Genomic DNA, 17,713 nt, shown 5'->3' on the forward strand with positions numbered 1-17,713 from the left:
CTATAACGTATCTTGGCTTTAGAATAATCTGTGTTATTAATCTACCCTTCACCCTGCAACTCCCCACCCCCATACACATGCATGTAAAACTGGTAAAATCTAAATAAGATCAGTGGTTTGTGTCTTGTATCTATGACAATTTTCTATCTACAGTATAGATACTGTACTATACTTTTTTTTTTCAGATGGAGTCTCGCTCTGTCACCAGGCTGGAGTGCAGTGGCGCGATCTCGGCTCACTGCAACCTCTGCCTCCTGGGTTCAAGCGATTCTCCTGCCTTAGCCTCCTGAGTAGCTGGGACTACAGGCGTGCACCACCACGCCCAGCTAATTTTTGTATTTTCAGTAGAAACAGGATTTCACCATGTTGGTCAGAATGATCTCCATCTCTTGACCTCGTGATCCACTGGCCTCGGCCTCCCAAAGCACTGGGGTTACAGGCGTGAGCCACCGCGCCCGGTCGATACTGTACTACGCTTATGAGATGTTACTGTTGAGGCAAACTGGGTGAAAGGTACACAGGATCTCTCAGTATTATTTCTTACAACTGCATGTAAATCTAAAAATTATGTCAAAATAGAAAGTTTAAAAAGAAAAGGTAAGGGACAGGGACTATTTTTAAGCAATTAGATGAGGCCTAGATTCTTAGTAGAACTCTGCTTTGTATAAGGGAGAACGCTGGCATAAATACTCAACTGGAAAAAAGTTAAGGGCCCTTTGCTTAAAAAAATATTCCTGAGGACTATATTTTTGCCTGTAATTCATAATTAAAGGTGACACTGGGACCTGACAATAATGTGGTGGTTAATTCAGACACTGATGAGGCATAACATAAAATACTGTGTAAAAATGATACAATCATTCATTATTCATTCATTCATTCAACAGCTTTTGTGGGCATCTACCATGTGGAACGCAATGAGCCTGGCATTGTGGAATGGCTGATACTTAATCCATATCCTCAAAGAATCTGTGTATTGTTCTGAGGGATAAGACGTGCACCCCTAATAACCAGCCCTGCAGGATGGAGGAAGTGGCCACGTAAGAGTGCCAAAGCTGGGCACTCAGGATGAACAGGGGGGCATTGAGGTTTTGGTTCAGTTTGGCTGGTAGAAGTGAGTTCACAAACGAGGGTCATGGGGAGTAAAGTAAAAGAGTTTGCAGCATGTGAGATACCTTATTTGCTCCCCTACTTTCTTCTTTCCTCTCTCCCAGACAGCACCTGAGGGTGGGAGGGACCTTGAATGTTGTAGTCTGGGTCCTGTTTCCTTCTCCTTATACAAAACAGACATTCCTTCAAACCTTACGCATACTGGCAGTAAAGCAAAGGAAGATAGGACAACTTCTCAAAAATCGCAAGGCATTGGCTCCACTGGTGAATTCTGAGGTCAGTTGTGCTGTGGTTGGATTAAAGCAGCATGGCAAATTAAATGAAACACGGCCAGCCCTCTAACTTTTTTTAATAGCCCACTTCTAGACTTATGGTGTCAAGCCACCAAGCCAACAGGTGTTCAACATCAGAAAACCATCTGTAGTCTGACCAATATTGAGAGTCATGCTCTGTATTTTAAAAGTAAATCTTTTAATTCATGTCTGATGTTCCTTTGGCCTGGCCCAACAATGTCTACTCTTAGGCACTGGGATTCATATTAATTGGCAAAGCTCTATTGGATCACTGCATTCTATCCTCAGTGCTGGGATCAAAGGTCATTTGTAATTCTAGGGGCTTCATGCCCGGCAGGATAGTGTTTTGCCTGTCAGACCCCAAATTGGTTTCTGATCCTCCACTGTTCACTGCCTTAGAGTAGCATCTTTATGAGACAACTGGCAGATGAGACATAGGGCAAATCTGTACTTGCCCGGGGAGAAAACCGAGTTTGTTTTAAAAAAAGAAAAAATCTAAAAAACAAAAAAATGAAAAAAACTGGACCCTCACCTCTAAGGATCTCCATAGAAGCTAATCTTCAAACCAAAAATGACCTGTCCAAGGTGTAAACTAATGTGAGATTCTGGGAAATCAGCTACATTTTCATATTTTAAAGGTCCTCAGTGTTCATATCTGTACATACCTGCTGTAACAGAATGTAGACGGGGGGAGAAAAAAGCAGTCACATGTTATCAGAAGGAGAAAGGTGGGAAAGAGATGAATAGGTGCTCCTGGTCTGAGAATGAGTCTCGTTTAGAGTGAGTAGCCATAACTACATAGCAGATTGTACGAATTCAATCAATGCTTGTTAAAACATTGAGTTTATTTTAAAATGTGGCCACTCCATGAAGGAACAATCAGCATTTTGATTCTAAGTGTATTTTTGATTTCATGATGCAGATAGAACTGACCTACTTCTCGGGGTGTTATGAGGGAAAACATCAGGGTGAAAGCGAGGCTTTGAACTTAGGAAGGCTGGCAGATGACATACCAGAGAAGAAAGCCTCCAACCCTGCTCAGCTGGAGAACAGAAAGCCCGCCTTTTACTCATCCCACTCCACATCAAGTCTTGAGCAGAGAAAGTGAAAGATGATTCAATTTCCACACTGGGTCACCCCATGCTCTGGGCTGCCAGGCGTGACAAATTACATATGTGGGCATTTTGGTGTGAAGCTCTGTCCACTGGGTCTGGGCTGACAGTAGCAGCTCATTTAACTTGTCTCAGATGGGCCTGGAACCACGGGGTAAAGGCCTGAATTTTTGCCACTGAAAGGCCCATCCTACCCATAAACCCTACAATCAAGGAGAACCAGCTGTTAGCCAAGTGAACGTCACTACCAGATGGCTTATAAAAAACAAAATATAAACGAACAGGTCTAAAGGAATCTGTCTCTGGGTAACTGAAATTTGAGATTATAGAGATTTTTTTCCTATTTTCTTTTTCTCCTTAATGTGTTTTGGAAGTTCTTCAGTATTGGGATAAAAGAGAAGAGAAATGATCTTTGTCATTATTTGTCAAAATGGACTCTTCATTTAGTCTGCTTGTTTTTTTTTTTTTTTTTTTTTTGGTCATTTAAAAGATTTATATTTACTTAGAAATGTTGTAAACATATGGTAAAGATCTTAGTGTTTTATAACATTTCTTGAAAATAGGTGAGTGGAGAAACGGAAAACAGATTAATCTTTTAAACTGTATTTATAATTGCTTCCTTTCCAAAGCCAATGAACATCTTTTGTCTCCTTTTATTTTAGGTCTCTTTTTGGTCATCAGCCATAGTGCACAGCATTTTTTAGAGGTGCCTACATGAACAGTACACACATACTCACACACTAGCATCCACATATATCTCCCTTTTCAGTGGTTTAGTCAGAGCAGCAAAAAACATACTTGTCTCATACCGAAGGGATTTCATTTACAAAAGTAAAACCTGTTATTGTCCTCTTTCTCTGCAGCCTCCCAATGCATTTCTACTGCTTTTCATAAAACACTGCTGCAAATAATCAAGCATGACCACTGACATCCACAAGATTTGAGTTTTAGGAACCATTAAATGAGCTCACCCTCGTGGGAAGTCTCCTGCTCAGGCTGGTCTAAAGGTAATTATTCAGCAATTCCTACCTGTGCTTTTACCTTGTTCCTGTATAGTGTTTGAATTTCATACACTGGTCAGGTCAACTTTTTTCAAGAAAAATCCAGCTATACATGTTTGATTCAGTACCTAAATTAGAATGTTAATATACACACTGGCATTTCACCTGGTTCTACAGAAGTGCTGATTAAAAGCAGTCTAAAAGGCAGATCATAAACTATATTAAAAACAAAAGAGAAAAATCTAGGAGAGAAAAAAACCCTTAATAGGTGCCCAAATGAAAAAAAATAAATTCATCTTTTCATAGATAAAGAGTTAAGATTGAAACATCTGAACCACATCCACACACTGTTGAAGTACAAGAACCTGGCAGGTCCGTGTCCCGAAAAACCAGCAAGCCATAACACTATCAAGTCAGCCTCTGAGAACTCACTGTAAATCCAAAGTCCACATCACCATACTGTATGTCCTCCTGAATGTTCACTCGACTGTTAGTTAAAATAATTACTGCCATTTGCCACCTGCACTGCCAGCTACAGATAAGGGGGGAAACAGAACTACCAGTGGCTGTGTGTATGAGTGTTGGCTGTATTTGCCTACACATTTTTAAACAAATTCAAATGCTGCTTCAGCTTCAATTCAAAGGCTGAGAATTATACATGAAACTGTGCATACAATAGACAGACAGAAGGGAATTTAAAGCTGGTTTAAGGAGACACTACACCAGTTTAAAATTAGTTACTATGAGGGGAACAAAGGGAAAGAGGGAGGGAGGGAAGAAGAGGAAATGAAAAAAAATAGAACTACATACTGTGAAATGAACAAGTTCGGTTAGAATGTTCATCAGGATTTGGAAAATCATAATGCCATCTGCTACTCTGGACCTCAAAACATCAGGGATCTCGTGGGCCCAGACGTTTCCATTTCCAGGAGGAAGGAAGGAGCTTACACTCCCTGGAATGCTGCCTCCATTTTGGAATGGAGGCAACACCCCAGCCGACCAGTTTGGAATCTCTTTTGAGAACATTTGTACTGCTCACATACACATTTTCCCTGGTTTAGAGAAAATTAACAGCCGGCAAAACGATTACAGCAACTCGGCAGTGAAGCAGAGCAGTGCTCCCAGCCCAAGCTGCTGGGTAACTGACCCTGGCATCCAACTTGGGCTCAGGGTGTGGAGGTCCCATCATGGTGGATTAAATGAGCATTGTCCTATGGCTGGGTAAGACTTCACAATAGAGCAACACATGTTAAATGACAGCAGCCAAAACTGGCCCCACCAGGCAACTGCCCATTCACAGACCGCTATTCATAGGCCTCCACCACCAAGAAATTAATTCATTAATAATACATCAGGCTTCATGGACGATTCAAACGAACACAAAGCTACTTGTTCAATGACTGCCTAAAGATGCAGAATTTTTTCTGGTTAAAAAGTCCCCACAAATCTAATTGACTTACTAAATCAAAATTATGGGGATGTTTATGATAATATTTTGGTTAGTAAAAAAGAAGAAATGGATGAGGTCTATTGGCTGCATTCACTCAGTGCCACTTGGAAATAATAAAAATACATATTTTTTTCAGCAATAGTTAATAAAATCTAATTTTATATAATTGTGTGTTTAAAAAAATTTTTTTTTGCTTCAAGTGACTTTGTACATCCTTCAGACTATGAAGAAAAAATTTTCTTATAACTTGTTTCTTCTGTAACATTTTGTACTCACTTCTTTCTTACTCCTCCCTTCTGACAACTCATAAATATGAATTAAATATAATTATAAATGAACAGAACATTAACTTTTGGATTACTGCTGTGTTTTGGTAGAATGTTAATGTCATTTCTAAAGAAACAGTTATTACCAATAGAAAAAGTAATTACTAAAGGAATCCTGGCCTTAATGCTAACCTATTTCCAGTTTTCAAACCAGCCAAACTGAATTAATTTAAACACACTGGACTTTTCAAAGAAGGTATTAGATTTCTAAAGATTGCCTTACATAAAAGAGGAATATCAGTTTTCAGGATCCCAACAATATATTCCCAACAATTTGAAACACAGGTCTAGCTGACAATACCGCTGAAAGGACAGGACCATTGTGTGCATATGGTTGTATTAGCTTACTGAGTTTCTAATGCCTCAGTCATTAACTAACACAAGCTGCACATACCATGAAATCCCACATCACAAAAACCTGTTTGTGGGAGTGGTTAGAGCTAGACACTGTGGTCGGACACTGTGGGTCTGCAGGTCCTGTCTCCCTTTAACCACCTGCAGTTATGTGCTGTGACAGGAACAGGTCATCCTTGGGATGCTGGGAATAGGAGGCAGATGGTATTACTTTTACTTCTTGCTAACTTCAGAAGCCAGAATCATGGTAAAGTCTCTCAGGTAAAAGATGAGTGGATATTAGTTCCTCTGAAGTTGGTTAATCCCATTTCTTTCTTTTTTCTTTTTTTGAGACATAGTCTCACTCTGTCATCCAGACTGGAGTACAGTAGCATGATCTTGGCTCACGGGAACCTCTACCTCCCAGGTTCAAGAGATTCTCCCACCTCAGCCTCCCAAGTAGCTGGGACTACAGGCATGTGCCATCATGCTTGGCTAATTTTTGTACTTTTTTGTAGAGATGGGGTCTTACCATGTTGCCCACCCTGGTCTTGAACTCCTGAGCTCAAGTGATCTGCCTGCCTTGGCCTCCCAAAGTGCTAGGATTACAGGCGTGGGCCACCACGCCTGGCCTAACCTCGCTTTTGAATTTCTGGGAGGTATTATTAGGCAATCATTCTTGCCATCAGCATCCCCCACCCCCTAGCACCAGCTATTTTCATAGCCCAGTGGCTTCTCAGGCACCCTGCCTAGGAATGAGTGATTCTACATGAATGAATTTTTTAAGATAACACATTTAAGAGCCAAACTTATTGTATTTCAATAGAAATCTTTCTAAAAGGATTCACGGTCCTCCATGCCAAATTAAATAGAGTATGCAGAATAGAATTCAATTAACTGAAAGATGTGGGGTCATTCATATGAACAGCAAAACTGAACTGAGTTGCAAAATACCTATGCCCTTTGAGCATGTCTGCAGTGCGAAGTTGTCTTCTTTCATAGCTTTATAAAAAACCTCTTCCTTTGATGCCAAAATGTTCAGTGGTCACTTTTTACTTTCTTCAAATCAATGATAGTATAATGTAAGGAGCCTTACCCTTTGATTGTCACTCAGTTTCCTTGTCTGTAAAATAGAGTGTGTGGGGAAAGAATGTGACATGGGGAAACACTGTGTAGACCATAAAGGTTAAGGTGGCCGGGCGCGGTGGCTCACGCCTGTAATCCCAGTACTTTGGGAGGCCGAGGCGGGCGAATCACAAGGTCAGGAGATTGAGACCATCCTGGCTAACAAGGCGAAATCCCGTCTCTACTAAAAAAACCCAAAAAATTAGCCGGACATGGTGGCGGGTGCCCGTAGTCCCAGCTACTCAGGAGGCTGACGCAGGAGAATGGCGTGAACCCCGGAGGCACAGCTTGCAGTGAGTTGAGATTGCGCCACTGCACTCCAGCCTGGGTGGCAGAGTGAGACTCTGTCTCAAAAAAAAGAAAAAAAAAGAAAAAAATTAAGGCATCATATATTCTCTGTCACTTTTTGGATTTGTATTTCTGAGGTCTTGAAAAAACAGGTGTTGAGATTTATGCATAAATGTCATTTGATGAATATTTACAAGAGCCTACAGGATGTTAGGTGCGGTACTAGGAAGATAGAAATAAAATGTCTAGGAACTTAGAGTCTAGTTGTTAAACTCATAATTGAATCTGGAGCAGGAACGAATATGGTTTTGAATGAGGTGCTCGATGATCTCTCAAGAACAGAATGCTAATCATCTCATCCCTTGAACATGCCTCTTTCCGTGTGCCTCATCTCAGGAGGGTACCACCATGCACCTGACTGCCCAAGTCCTGTGATTCATCCCTGAACCCACCTCCCTACCCTTCTTTATAACCAGTTACTTACCAAATGCAGTTAGTTCCATCTCCTAAATACCCTTCAAACACGCTAAGGCTGTCCTGATTAAACCCCTCCAATTTCTGATCGGAACTACAGCTTCCAATCTCCTTTCCAATCCATCTTTCACAGCTCTGCCACAGTGATTTTTCTAAAACACAAATCTGGCTATGTTGATCTCCTGCTTAAAACTCTTTCAGTCTCCCCATCCTCCCTCCGCTACAAATATCTCTCAGCATGGGGTATAAAGATCCTTCAAAATGTGGCCCTTGGTTCATCTCATAATACTTGCCCAAACACCCCAGCCATACTGAACCCCCTGCCTCAGATGTCTCCAAGGCTAACTCTTACTGGCTATCCTTCAGTCTCATCTCTTCTACAGAGCTTCCCTGGTAGTCCCTGTCTCCTCCACTGAGTTGTTTCCTGTTTCCCCAGCACCTTGGCCGCACTTTAATTACAGAATTTATATGGCTACAAACATCGTTAAATACCATATCGTAAATACCCATTTATGTGAGTGGTTGAAATGACAGTCACTGTGGTCCTCTGAGAGCCCAGGCCATCAAGTCTCATACCACTTACACTACCTGCAGTTTAGTGATCTGCATATACGACTGTTTACTTGTCTGCCTCCCTAATAGAGTAGCGGCTCTTGAATGGTGGCAAGAGCATCTTATTCATTCTCCATTCCCAGTACCTAGCTCTGGGATTAACACAGGTTTACAGAATGACTTTTGGGCTATCATCAGTGGTTTTCAAACTATAATCTATGGAACTCTCAGTTCTTTAATGCAGGTGTGTGGGAAAGGGGGTGGAGATCTAAATCTCCCATCCTCTGGCCAAATCAAAATAGCTTCATGTTCATCTATTTTATAGGTTGGGTTTTTGAGCAACATAAAGGGGTCAAGTGCTTTTTGAAATGTGTGAAAATGAACTACTGTACCAATGGGAAGATATAATCTGATTTGCAAATGTCTTTTAGAAATACTATTTTTTATGCAAATAAAAACCACAATGAAATGTCAACTCACATTTTGTTAGGATGGCTATTATAAAAAAGTCAAAAGGTAACTAGGGATGGTGAGGATGTGGAGGAAAGGGAACCCTTATACACTGTTCATGGGAATGTAAATTGGTACAGCCATTATGGAAAAACGGCATGCAGGAGGTTCCTCAAAAAACTAAAAATAGAACTACACTATGATTCAGCAATCCAACTTCTGGGTATATATCTAAAGGAAATAAATCACTATCCTGAAGAGACATCTGCACTGCCATGTTCACTGCAGCATTATTCACAATAATCAAGATATGAACACAACCCAAGGATCAGTCAATAGATGAATAAAGAAAATGTGGTATGGATACACACGCCAAAATGGAATCTTACTCAGCCTTAAAAAAGGAAATCCTGTCATTTGCAATAGCATATGAACCTGAAGGTTCAGACAGATGAACATGCTAAGTAAGTCAGACACACAACAACTGCATGATCTTACTTAATATGTGGAATCTAAAATAGTTGAACTCACAGTAGCAAAGTAGAAGAGTGGTTACCAGGGGCTTGGAGGGTGGGGGAAATGAGGAGGTGTTTGTCAAAGGGTACAAACTTACTTTTATAAGATAAATATAGCATGGTGATTATAGTTAATAATCCTGTATTATATATTTAAAATTTGCCAAGGGAGTAGATTGTTAACTGTTATTACCACACACACACAGACACACACACAGTAACTGTGTGTGGGGTTGGATATATTAGCTTGATTGTGGCAATCCTTTCACAATGTATATGTTTATCAAAACATCACATTGTACACCTTAAATACATATACTATTTGTTAATTGTACCTCAATAAAGCTGGGGAAAAATGTAACTTTCACATTCCATAAGGCACAACTGTATTCAAAACTTACGTGTATCTTTACTTTGTCTCTTATTACTTTCTTCTTGTTCTTGATCAAAGAAAGCAGCATAAGAAGAGGGTGAGAGAGAGAAAATGTTGCCATATAGGGGCAGTCTCCTTCAATCAGGAACAGGTGGTTTATCCTAGAGTTTATTTGGAATGCATATGATACTCAAAACACAGTGTCCCTTGTAGGAGCACTGTAATAATGCCAGGGTTCTGGGCCAATAGAGAGGTAGCACTGTGGCAAGCCACAGCTCTAGGAAGAGGCCTTTATGCCCTAGTGTGGGGGAGAGATGCTGGCTTTCTCCATTAGGTCTGAGAAGGACTAAAGTGGATTTGCTTAAGACGGAAACAGACTTTCTTGGCAAAACCTCCTGAATTCAACACCTCATCATTACAAAATCCCACTTATAAAAGTGTATGTCTTCTGCAAGTTCTTATGACTCTAACCATAAAACTTAATGAAGACATAAGAGAGCCTCTACTATTTACTTATCTGCCTGGCTGGCATATGCACATCATTATGGTGGTGCTAAAAAGAATCATTATGAATAGAGACAGTCATCTACCCTACCAAACACCTGGACTCACAAGAGGCCTCACATGGACGCTCCACTTGGACGTGGCTCCCCTGGTGCTTTCTAGAAATGCTAGTGAAGATGACCGGTGGCGGAAGGAGGCACTGTTTGATGCCAGCCCAGCCTGGATGCTCAGTGAAGAGGATGGAAGTTAATCACATGGCTAGATACTTCTACCTATGTGAGTCAGGCCGACTAAGGGGCAGCTAACATTTCTGTTCTAGAAGAGGGTGACACTGAACAAAGTGGGATGAGAAAATGGAGGACTGGGAAAGGGAGGAGAAAAATGAGGGAAGAGCCTCCTTTATAACAATATTACTAAAAAGCCTCTAAAGGCCGGGTGTGGTGGCTCACAATTGTAATCTTAGCACTTTGGGAGGCTGAGGCAGGTGATCACTTGAGGTCAGGAGTTTGAGACCAGCCTGGCCAACATGGTGAAACACCATCTCTACTAAAAATACAAAAAAAATTAGCTGGGCGTGGTGGTGTACACCTGTAATCCTAGTTACTTGGGAGGCTGAGATGGGAGGATTGCATGAACCCAGGAGGCGGAGGTTGCAGTGAGCCAAGATTGTACCACTGCACACTCTAGCCTGGGCAAACAGAGCAAGACTCCATCTCAATCAATCAATCAATCAATCAATATTTAATAGCTAGCTTCTAAGATTCTCCTTCAGTCTCATTTCTCCTACTACCTACCTCAATAGAACTGTCTTAGAAAAAAATACAGATCTCAACATGTCAGACCTCCCAATCATCTCCCTTGGCTACAGGGCAACAATTACGCTTTTTGGTACAGCATTTGAGATGCTCCCTGTATTTTTTTCTAGCTTCACTTTGGGCCAACTATTCGTCTTCAAAGCTGCCTCACACTTAGACACCTATGGTTGTGTCCCTCCCTCTGCTGGGACAATCTTCTCCCCACTTTCATTTTGTGAATATCAAGGTATTTCCAAAGCCCAGCTCAAATATCATCTCCTCTCTGATGCTTTGCTAGCTTCCCACATCTTCCAACCTTGCACAGCACTGTTTATATGGCTTTATTATAGTTTTTAACATAATGAATCAAATCTATTTCATGAGTTTGTCTTCCACTAGATCATGAAGTCATCCAGCACAGGGATTTATCCCGGCACCTGGTAGAGATCATGACCCAAGCAGGAGCTCAATAAATGTCTCTTGAAGTAAACAAAAATACACATTTTTCTAGCTGTGGTAGTCTTCTACGAAATGGAATGTGGTTTAAGAGTGTCTTCTCTTTTCTTCTGCTGAAGTCCATCCTATCCAGCCAAGCAACTAAACACAGGCCATTACAGAGAAACTCTCTGCTTTCTATTTTTCTCTTTGACATTGAAAATTTAGAGATAATTCACAAAAAATAAAATTCACCCTTTTAAAGTAACAACTCAGTTCCAAAATATTTCTACCACCCTAAAAAGAAACCTTGTACCTATGATAGTCATTCTCAATTCCCTTCTCCCCTCCAGTCCCTGGCAATCACTAACTCATTGACTTCCTGTCTCTATGGACTTCCCTATTGTGGACATTTCATAGAATATGTGGCTTTTTGTGTCTGGTTTCTTTCATTTAGCATGTTTTCAAGGTACATTCATATTGTAGCATTTATCAGTACTTCATTCCTACTTATGGTCCAATGTGAACTTCTGGATTCTTTTCTACATTTGGGCTATTATGAATAATGCTGCTATGAACATTCATGTATAAGTTTTTATGCGGACATATGTTTTCCATTCTCTTGAATAGTTACCTAGAGGTGGAACTGCTCGGTCATATAATTGTTCTATGTTTAGCTTTTTGATGAATGGTCAAGCTGTATTCCACAGCAACCACGGAACCATTTTACATTCCCACTAGTAATTTACGTGGGTTCCAATTTCCCCACATTCTTGTCACCACTTGTCATTTTCTGTTTTTCTTTCTTTCTTTTTTTTTTAAATTATAGCCATCCTAGTGGGCATGAAGTAGTGTCTCATTGTGGTTTTGATTTGCATTCCCTTAATTAATTGTTGAGCATATTTTCATGTGCTTATTGACCATTTGTTCATCTTCTTCAGAGAAACGTCTATTTAAATCCTCTCCCCATTTTTAAATTGGGCTATTTGTCTTTTTATTTATCACTGAGTTGTAAGAGCTCTTTATATATTCCGAATAGCAGGCCTTCATCAGATATATGATTTGCAAATATTTTTTCCCATTTTGTGGGTTGTCTTTTCACTGTCTTGATAGTGTCCTCTGACACACACAAGTTTTTAATTTGGATAAAGCCCTCCTTTTGTTTTTGTTTGCTTATGCTCTTGGTGTCATAGCTAAGAAACCATTGCTAACCTAAGGTCATGGAGATTTACAACTATGTTTCCTTTTGAGAGTGTCATAGTTTTTACTCTTACAGTTAAGTCTTTGATCCATTTTTTGAGTTAATTTTTGTGTAAGATGTAAGGTAGGGGTCCAAATTTATTCTCTTACATATGGGTATCCAGTAGTCTCAGCACCATTTGTTGAAAAGACTATTCTTTTGCTACAGAATGGTCTTGGCATCCTCATCAGAAAACAATTGACCATGCATATATATTTCTGGACTTTGAATTCTATTCCCTATGTCTATCCTCTACCACTACCATACTATCTTGATCAGTGTAATTTTGTAGTAAGTTTTGAAATCAGAAAGTAGAAATCTTGCAACGTTGTTTTCTTTTTTTTTTTCAATGATTGTTTTGGCTATTCTGAGTCCCTTGCATTTCCATGGGAATTTTAGGATTAGTTTATCCGTTTCTGCAAAAAAGCCTACTGGGATTTTAATACGATTACACTGAATCTGTAGATCAATTTTGAGAGTATTTCTATTGTAACAATATTAAGCCTCCCACTTCATGAACATGAGATTCCTCTCCTCTCCTCTCCTTTTTCCTTTTTTTTGCTTTTTTTGTTTTTTGAGAGGGTGTCTCGCTCTGTCACCCAGGCTGGAGTGCAGTTATCTCAGCTCACCGCAACCTCCGCCTCCTGGGTTCAAATGATTCTCCTGCCTCAGCCCCCCGAGTAGCGGGGATTACAGGTGCCTGCCACACTGCCCAGCTAATTTTTGTATTTTTAGTAGAGACGGGGTTTCGCCAGGTTGGCCAGATTGGTCTTGAACTCCTGACCTCACATGATCTGCCTGCCTCAGCCTCCCAAAGTGTTGGGATTACAGGCGTGAGCCACTGTGCTCGGCCTGTCTTCGGTCTTTGCACTCCTGATAATGACCTTAGCAAAACTAAAAAGTACCATATGGAATCAGGACTTTGGGAGGCCAAGGCAGGCGGATCCCTTGAGGTCAGGAGTTCGAGACCAGCCTGGCCAACATGGTGAAACCCCGTCTCTACTAATAATACAAAAAATTGGTCAGGTGTGGTGGCGTGTGTCTGTAGTCCCAGCTACTCGGGAGGTTAGGACAGGAGAACTGCTTGAACCCAGAAGGCGGAGGTTGCAGTGAGTGGAGGTTGTGCCACAGAACTCCAGCCAGGGCAACAAGAGCAAAACTCCATCTCAAACACAAAACAAAACAAACAAAGAAAAAAACCAAAGACAGATGGTCGGGTTGTTGGGACAAAAGGTACCCATCGACAAGAATGAGGAATACCCATAGAGAACAGGGGCAATCACAAGAGGGCACAGGAAAAGTACTATGCAGAACAGTACAGCCATGTAAGGCGCGTTAGCCTGGGGGCAAAGGGCTCTATACACTTCAAGAGGCCCGAGAATATCAATGTCAACACCAAACACTCTGGCAAAATGGTTGGCAAAATTCAGTGAAAAGAATAAGGTAAACCCCACACAATTTTACAGCCCTGGAGGGCATCAATACATCAAAGTTTACATTCAGTACCATGTTCAGAACAAGGGACTAAGTCACTGAGAAAAGGTTAAATGATATTCACCACACTCCGTCAACAGGCTGCCAAGAACAAATAGATTTTAGAAACATTTCTTTCTAAAAATGCAAATTTCTCATAGCTGTCAGAGCTTACAGTCATAAATTTCAGTTATCTAGACAATAGGGGCTGACTTATTCCCCAAAGATATCAGATGGCTAAGGCTTCAGGTACACATAGACACACATCACTTATAAAGAACCAAAGCACTTTACAACGCAGGTATTCAGGGACATAGGGAGGACCTGATTACATAAGGACCTTAAAGTAAAAAGTTCTATTGAGAAGCAACTCTGAGGCACCAGATGATGTCTTTAAGCTATCACTTACACCTCAGCTAGCCAGCGCCAATTCAGAAAACCACTACCCATCAAAACTTACTTGGACCACCCAGATTTCTGATTGGAGCTCAATTCTCCTGTTACCTTGGCTACCCTCCCAATTCCTGATCTCTGGTCTGAGTTTCAAAGTCATGATTCTTACTCCTGTTTAGTTTTTGGTGTCTTCTGTTTGGACATCTGGTAGCTAACCCTGGCTTTGTTCCATGATTCCACCTCCTGACTCCCAGATTGGCTCTAACATTCATCTTTGGCCACTTCAGGACTGGCTCTTGCCCACCTTAGTGGTGTTTTACTACATCTTCACTCTTTGCCAGGCCGTAACAGGAGGTCAAGTTGAATCCACACAATAATATGTCACACTGGGTTTTGTGATAGCTATTTTGTATGTGACGCCAAATACACCCATCTTGTCTGAATTAGGCTCCCTCAGGGGAAGTAATTTTTGATTTGACTTTTCTCTAACAGGAAATAGTACATACTAGCATCAGATACCCATTTCACAATGGGGTAAATCCTACTCCCAAGCAGTAAAACAGCTCAAATCCCAACTGGGCATATTCATTCACAAATAAAAGGCCTAAAAGTCAGATGCAAATGAAGCTAGCTAGCTAACCGCCCTGTGGGAACTAAAGGGGAAGACTTAGCCCTGGCAAGCAGTAAGAGAAGTTTGAGAAGTGGCTCTCAAACTTTAATGTGCAGAGAGTTACCTGGGAAACTAGTAGATTCTAGGCACGACCCCTAGAAAGTCTAATTCAGTGATCTGGGGCCAGGAATTTGCATGATAACAAAAGTCTTAGGTAATTCTGAGGCAATCAGTCCTTGGGCCACCCTATGAGGAACACTGCATCACAGCAATGAGAACTCTGACAGACACACAGGACAAGCGCAGTAAGTACAGGACCCCACCAATTCTTCCTCTCCGAGATGCTATGATTCATCTTGTCTAAGGCAGGTCATCTGGCCAATCCTTTCCTAATACTTTTATTGCAGAATATCAGCTCAGTTCCAAGATCAACCTGGTTTTAGTAAAGGCAATGTTCATTTCCCAAGTTTCCACAAGGAGGATGGTTTTAGAGTACATAGGAATAGATGTCTAAGTTACATTTTTCTCTTGACAAAGAAATGCTATGAAGAAAAATATACCATTTAAGTTACACATGATCGTTCTTCATCAATCTTCATCCCTTAAATAGAACATCTCCCTATGGTAATTTCAAAAGTCTCATGATTTTGCCCAAATTAAACAAGATATTTTAAATTGAATAGCAATAACTGCTACTTTAAATAAGGAATGAAAATATCTATTTGATGGAGAAAACCTTCAAATGAGCTGTCCAGAAACACATATAGTATTGGCAAGGAATGCCTTTACCTGGATGTTCTGATGCCTAGGAGCCTGGCAGACCAACGGGAGAGCCCAGGAAACACAGGAGGCTGTGCACAAAACTGGGTAGGCAAGTTTCCCCAGGCACTTCCCCAAGCAAAACTGGAGGAGGACCTCAGGAAAACCAGTTAAATTGGGAGGATTCTGATGGGGATAGTATGCTTTTGGAATATAAGATGACAGAGGATATTGATGAGCTGTTAGATCCAGGAGGTCTGTCTGATATTTGAGATAATGGAGCCTCCATTTGTTTCAGGACGATGCCTTCATTTTTACATCAACATGGTTTATGGCTTGCAGGGGATATATGGACTGACTGATGCAACCATTAAGGATGTTAGAGCCCCACACTTACTATTATTGTGATATGTGTGTATGTTTGTTTTTTTCCTAGGAGGATCTTTATTTTTTCTCCCAAATCTCGTAACTAGTTATGCAGATGTTTAATTGAGAGGAATAATTATGAATTACAATTTTTTTCTTTCAAACTTTCCTATCTGAATCATTTATTGCCTTTCCTCTCTAATCACAAGTGTTTTAAATATTATAAAATTAAAGTTTAAAAAAATAAACATTGCTAGTAGGCAAACCCAAGCCCAAAAAAGCTCACTTGTTAAAGAAAATGTTAATGTTTCTTGAAAGCCTTGTGTATTATAAGATTGATGATTTACAGAAAAGGAATTTAAAGTCAGAATAAGAAGTAGACAAAGTTGGTTGAGAGAGAAAAGTAGGTAGATTAGCCTCATGAAGGCAAAGGAACAGTGGAACTCAATGGAGCAGGATGATCAGAAGTAAGCTCAATTAAAATGTGAGAATACAGGCTTCCAGCTACTAGAATACACAAGATGTTAGGGGTATATTCTGAGAAAAATGCCTAACTAGGAAATTAAAGCTGAACTGTTGACCTAGAGTTTTTGAGCCCTTTTATCGCTCTGATATGCTTTGGGTAAATAACTCAAAGCAGGCAAATTTCACCCAGCTTATGCTTGCTCTTCAACTCTGATCCTTGCCTACTGAATGACTTTAAATAACTGTTGCAGAAAAAAATGATACCATTTTAATTTCCAGCTCCATCCCCATCTGGCCAGGGAAAGGGTCAATTAATATTATTGTGTTTTGTCTTTAGGGCATCTGATACCCCTGAGGACCAGCCTGCGGGACAGTCTGTTTTTGCAGGGTTTCTTGGCCAGAATCAGAAGAGTGGGATTCAGGACAAGGCCAGTTCACGTAACACAGCTCAGAGCCATACAACACAACTTGCTCCAAGGATGCTGGGCATTGTGCTTCATTAGGAAACAAAATATAAGCTTTCCACACCATTAGGAATGACTTTAGGAGTGAAAGCACATAAGACGATGCCTCACCTCATCAACAATGCACTGCAGAAGCTGGAGAGGCTGCAATGGAAAAGAAGAGAGGAAAAAGTATTAGCCTCTATGCAATATCTTTACAGTGGAGTGGAAAGAAAAAATCATTAATGCAATAAAATATAGCAAGATTAATCAACAACAGCAAACTCTTATCAAAACATTGATGCTCAGGATGTTCTATTATTTCTAATGGTACCTAATCTAATACAGGCAGTTAAAGGTTTGCATTTTCTTCAAAATGCAATTTGCTAAGTTTAAAACAAGGCATTCAAGCATGCAAAGGAAGCAGCCATCAGGAAAAAGAAAAGTGAATTTTTTTCTGAACTCATAAAGCTTACCATTAAAGATCCCTGGTTTTTCTGAATCTGAAAAAAGGCAATATGTAATTAGCATGTCATAATCAAAATGACTCACTTGGACACATTATGATCACTGAGAGAAAATTATTGCATTGCTGGTGGCAATTTGTGGGCATGTGTTAACACAATTTACATAATGAAAATACACAAATGTTAATAGCTCGCTTCTCATTTATAGGCGAAAGTCAGCAGAATGTTAATTTCACACAACACTTTTTAGTACCCTCCAGGTTGTATTAGAATAGGGAGAAAAACCATAATCCATTTCAAAAGGCTGTTTACGATTCAGATATAAATAATGTTTTATATTGCTAGATTGTGAACACTGGGCT

At 40.4% G+C, this 17,713-nt stretch overlaps 1 protein-coding gene across 6 annotated transcripts in view; it reads right to left on the bottom strand.

Moving 5' to 3' along the window:
- MAP2K5 (mitogen-activated protein kinase kinase 5) overlaps positions 1-17,713 on the bottom strand; it is a 268,775-nt gene that overhangs the window by 43,796 nt on the left and 207,266 nt on the right. For 3 of the 6 annotated variants that reach the window (XM_010363622.2, XM_010363621.2, XM_030930284.1), the window contains 2 exons: positions 17,361-17,387; positions 17,017-17,049 (listed from right to left, as the gene is read on the bottom strand). In XM_010363622.2, the coding sequence (XP_010361924.2) occupies positions 17,017-17,049; positions 17,361-17,387 (60 nt within the window). The remainder of the gene's footprint in view (positions 1-17,016; positions 17,050-17,360; positions 17,388-17,713) is intronic. The other 3 variants (XM_030930285.1, XM_030930283.1, XM_030930282.1) reach the window with 1 other exon arrangement.

Source organism: Rhinopithecus roxellana, chromosome 5, assembly GCF_007565055.1.
Source record: "Rhinopithecus roxellana isolate Shanxi Qingling chromosome 5, ASM756505v1, whole genome shotgun sequence".
Lineage (NCBI taxonomy): Eukaryota > Metazoa > Chordata > Mammalia > Primates > Cercopithecidae > Rhinopithecus > Rhinopithecus roxellana.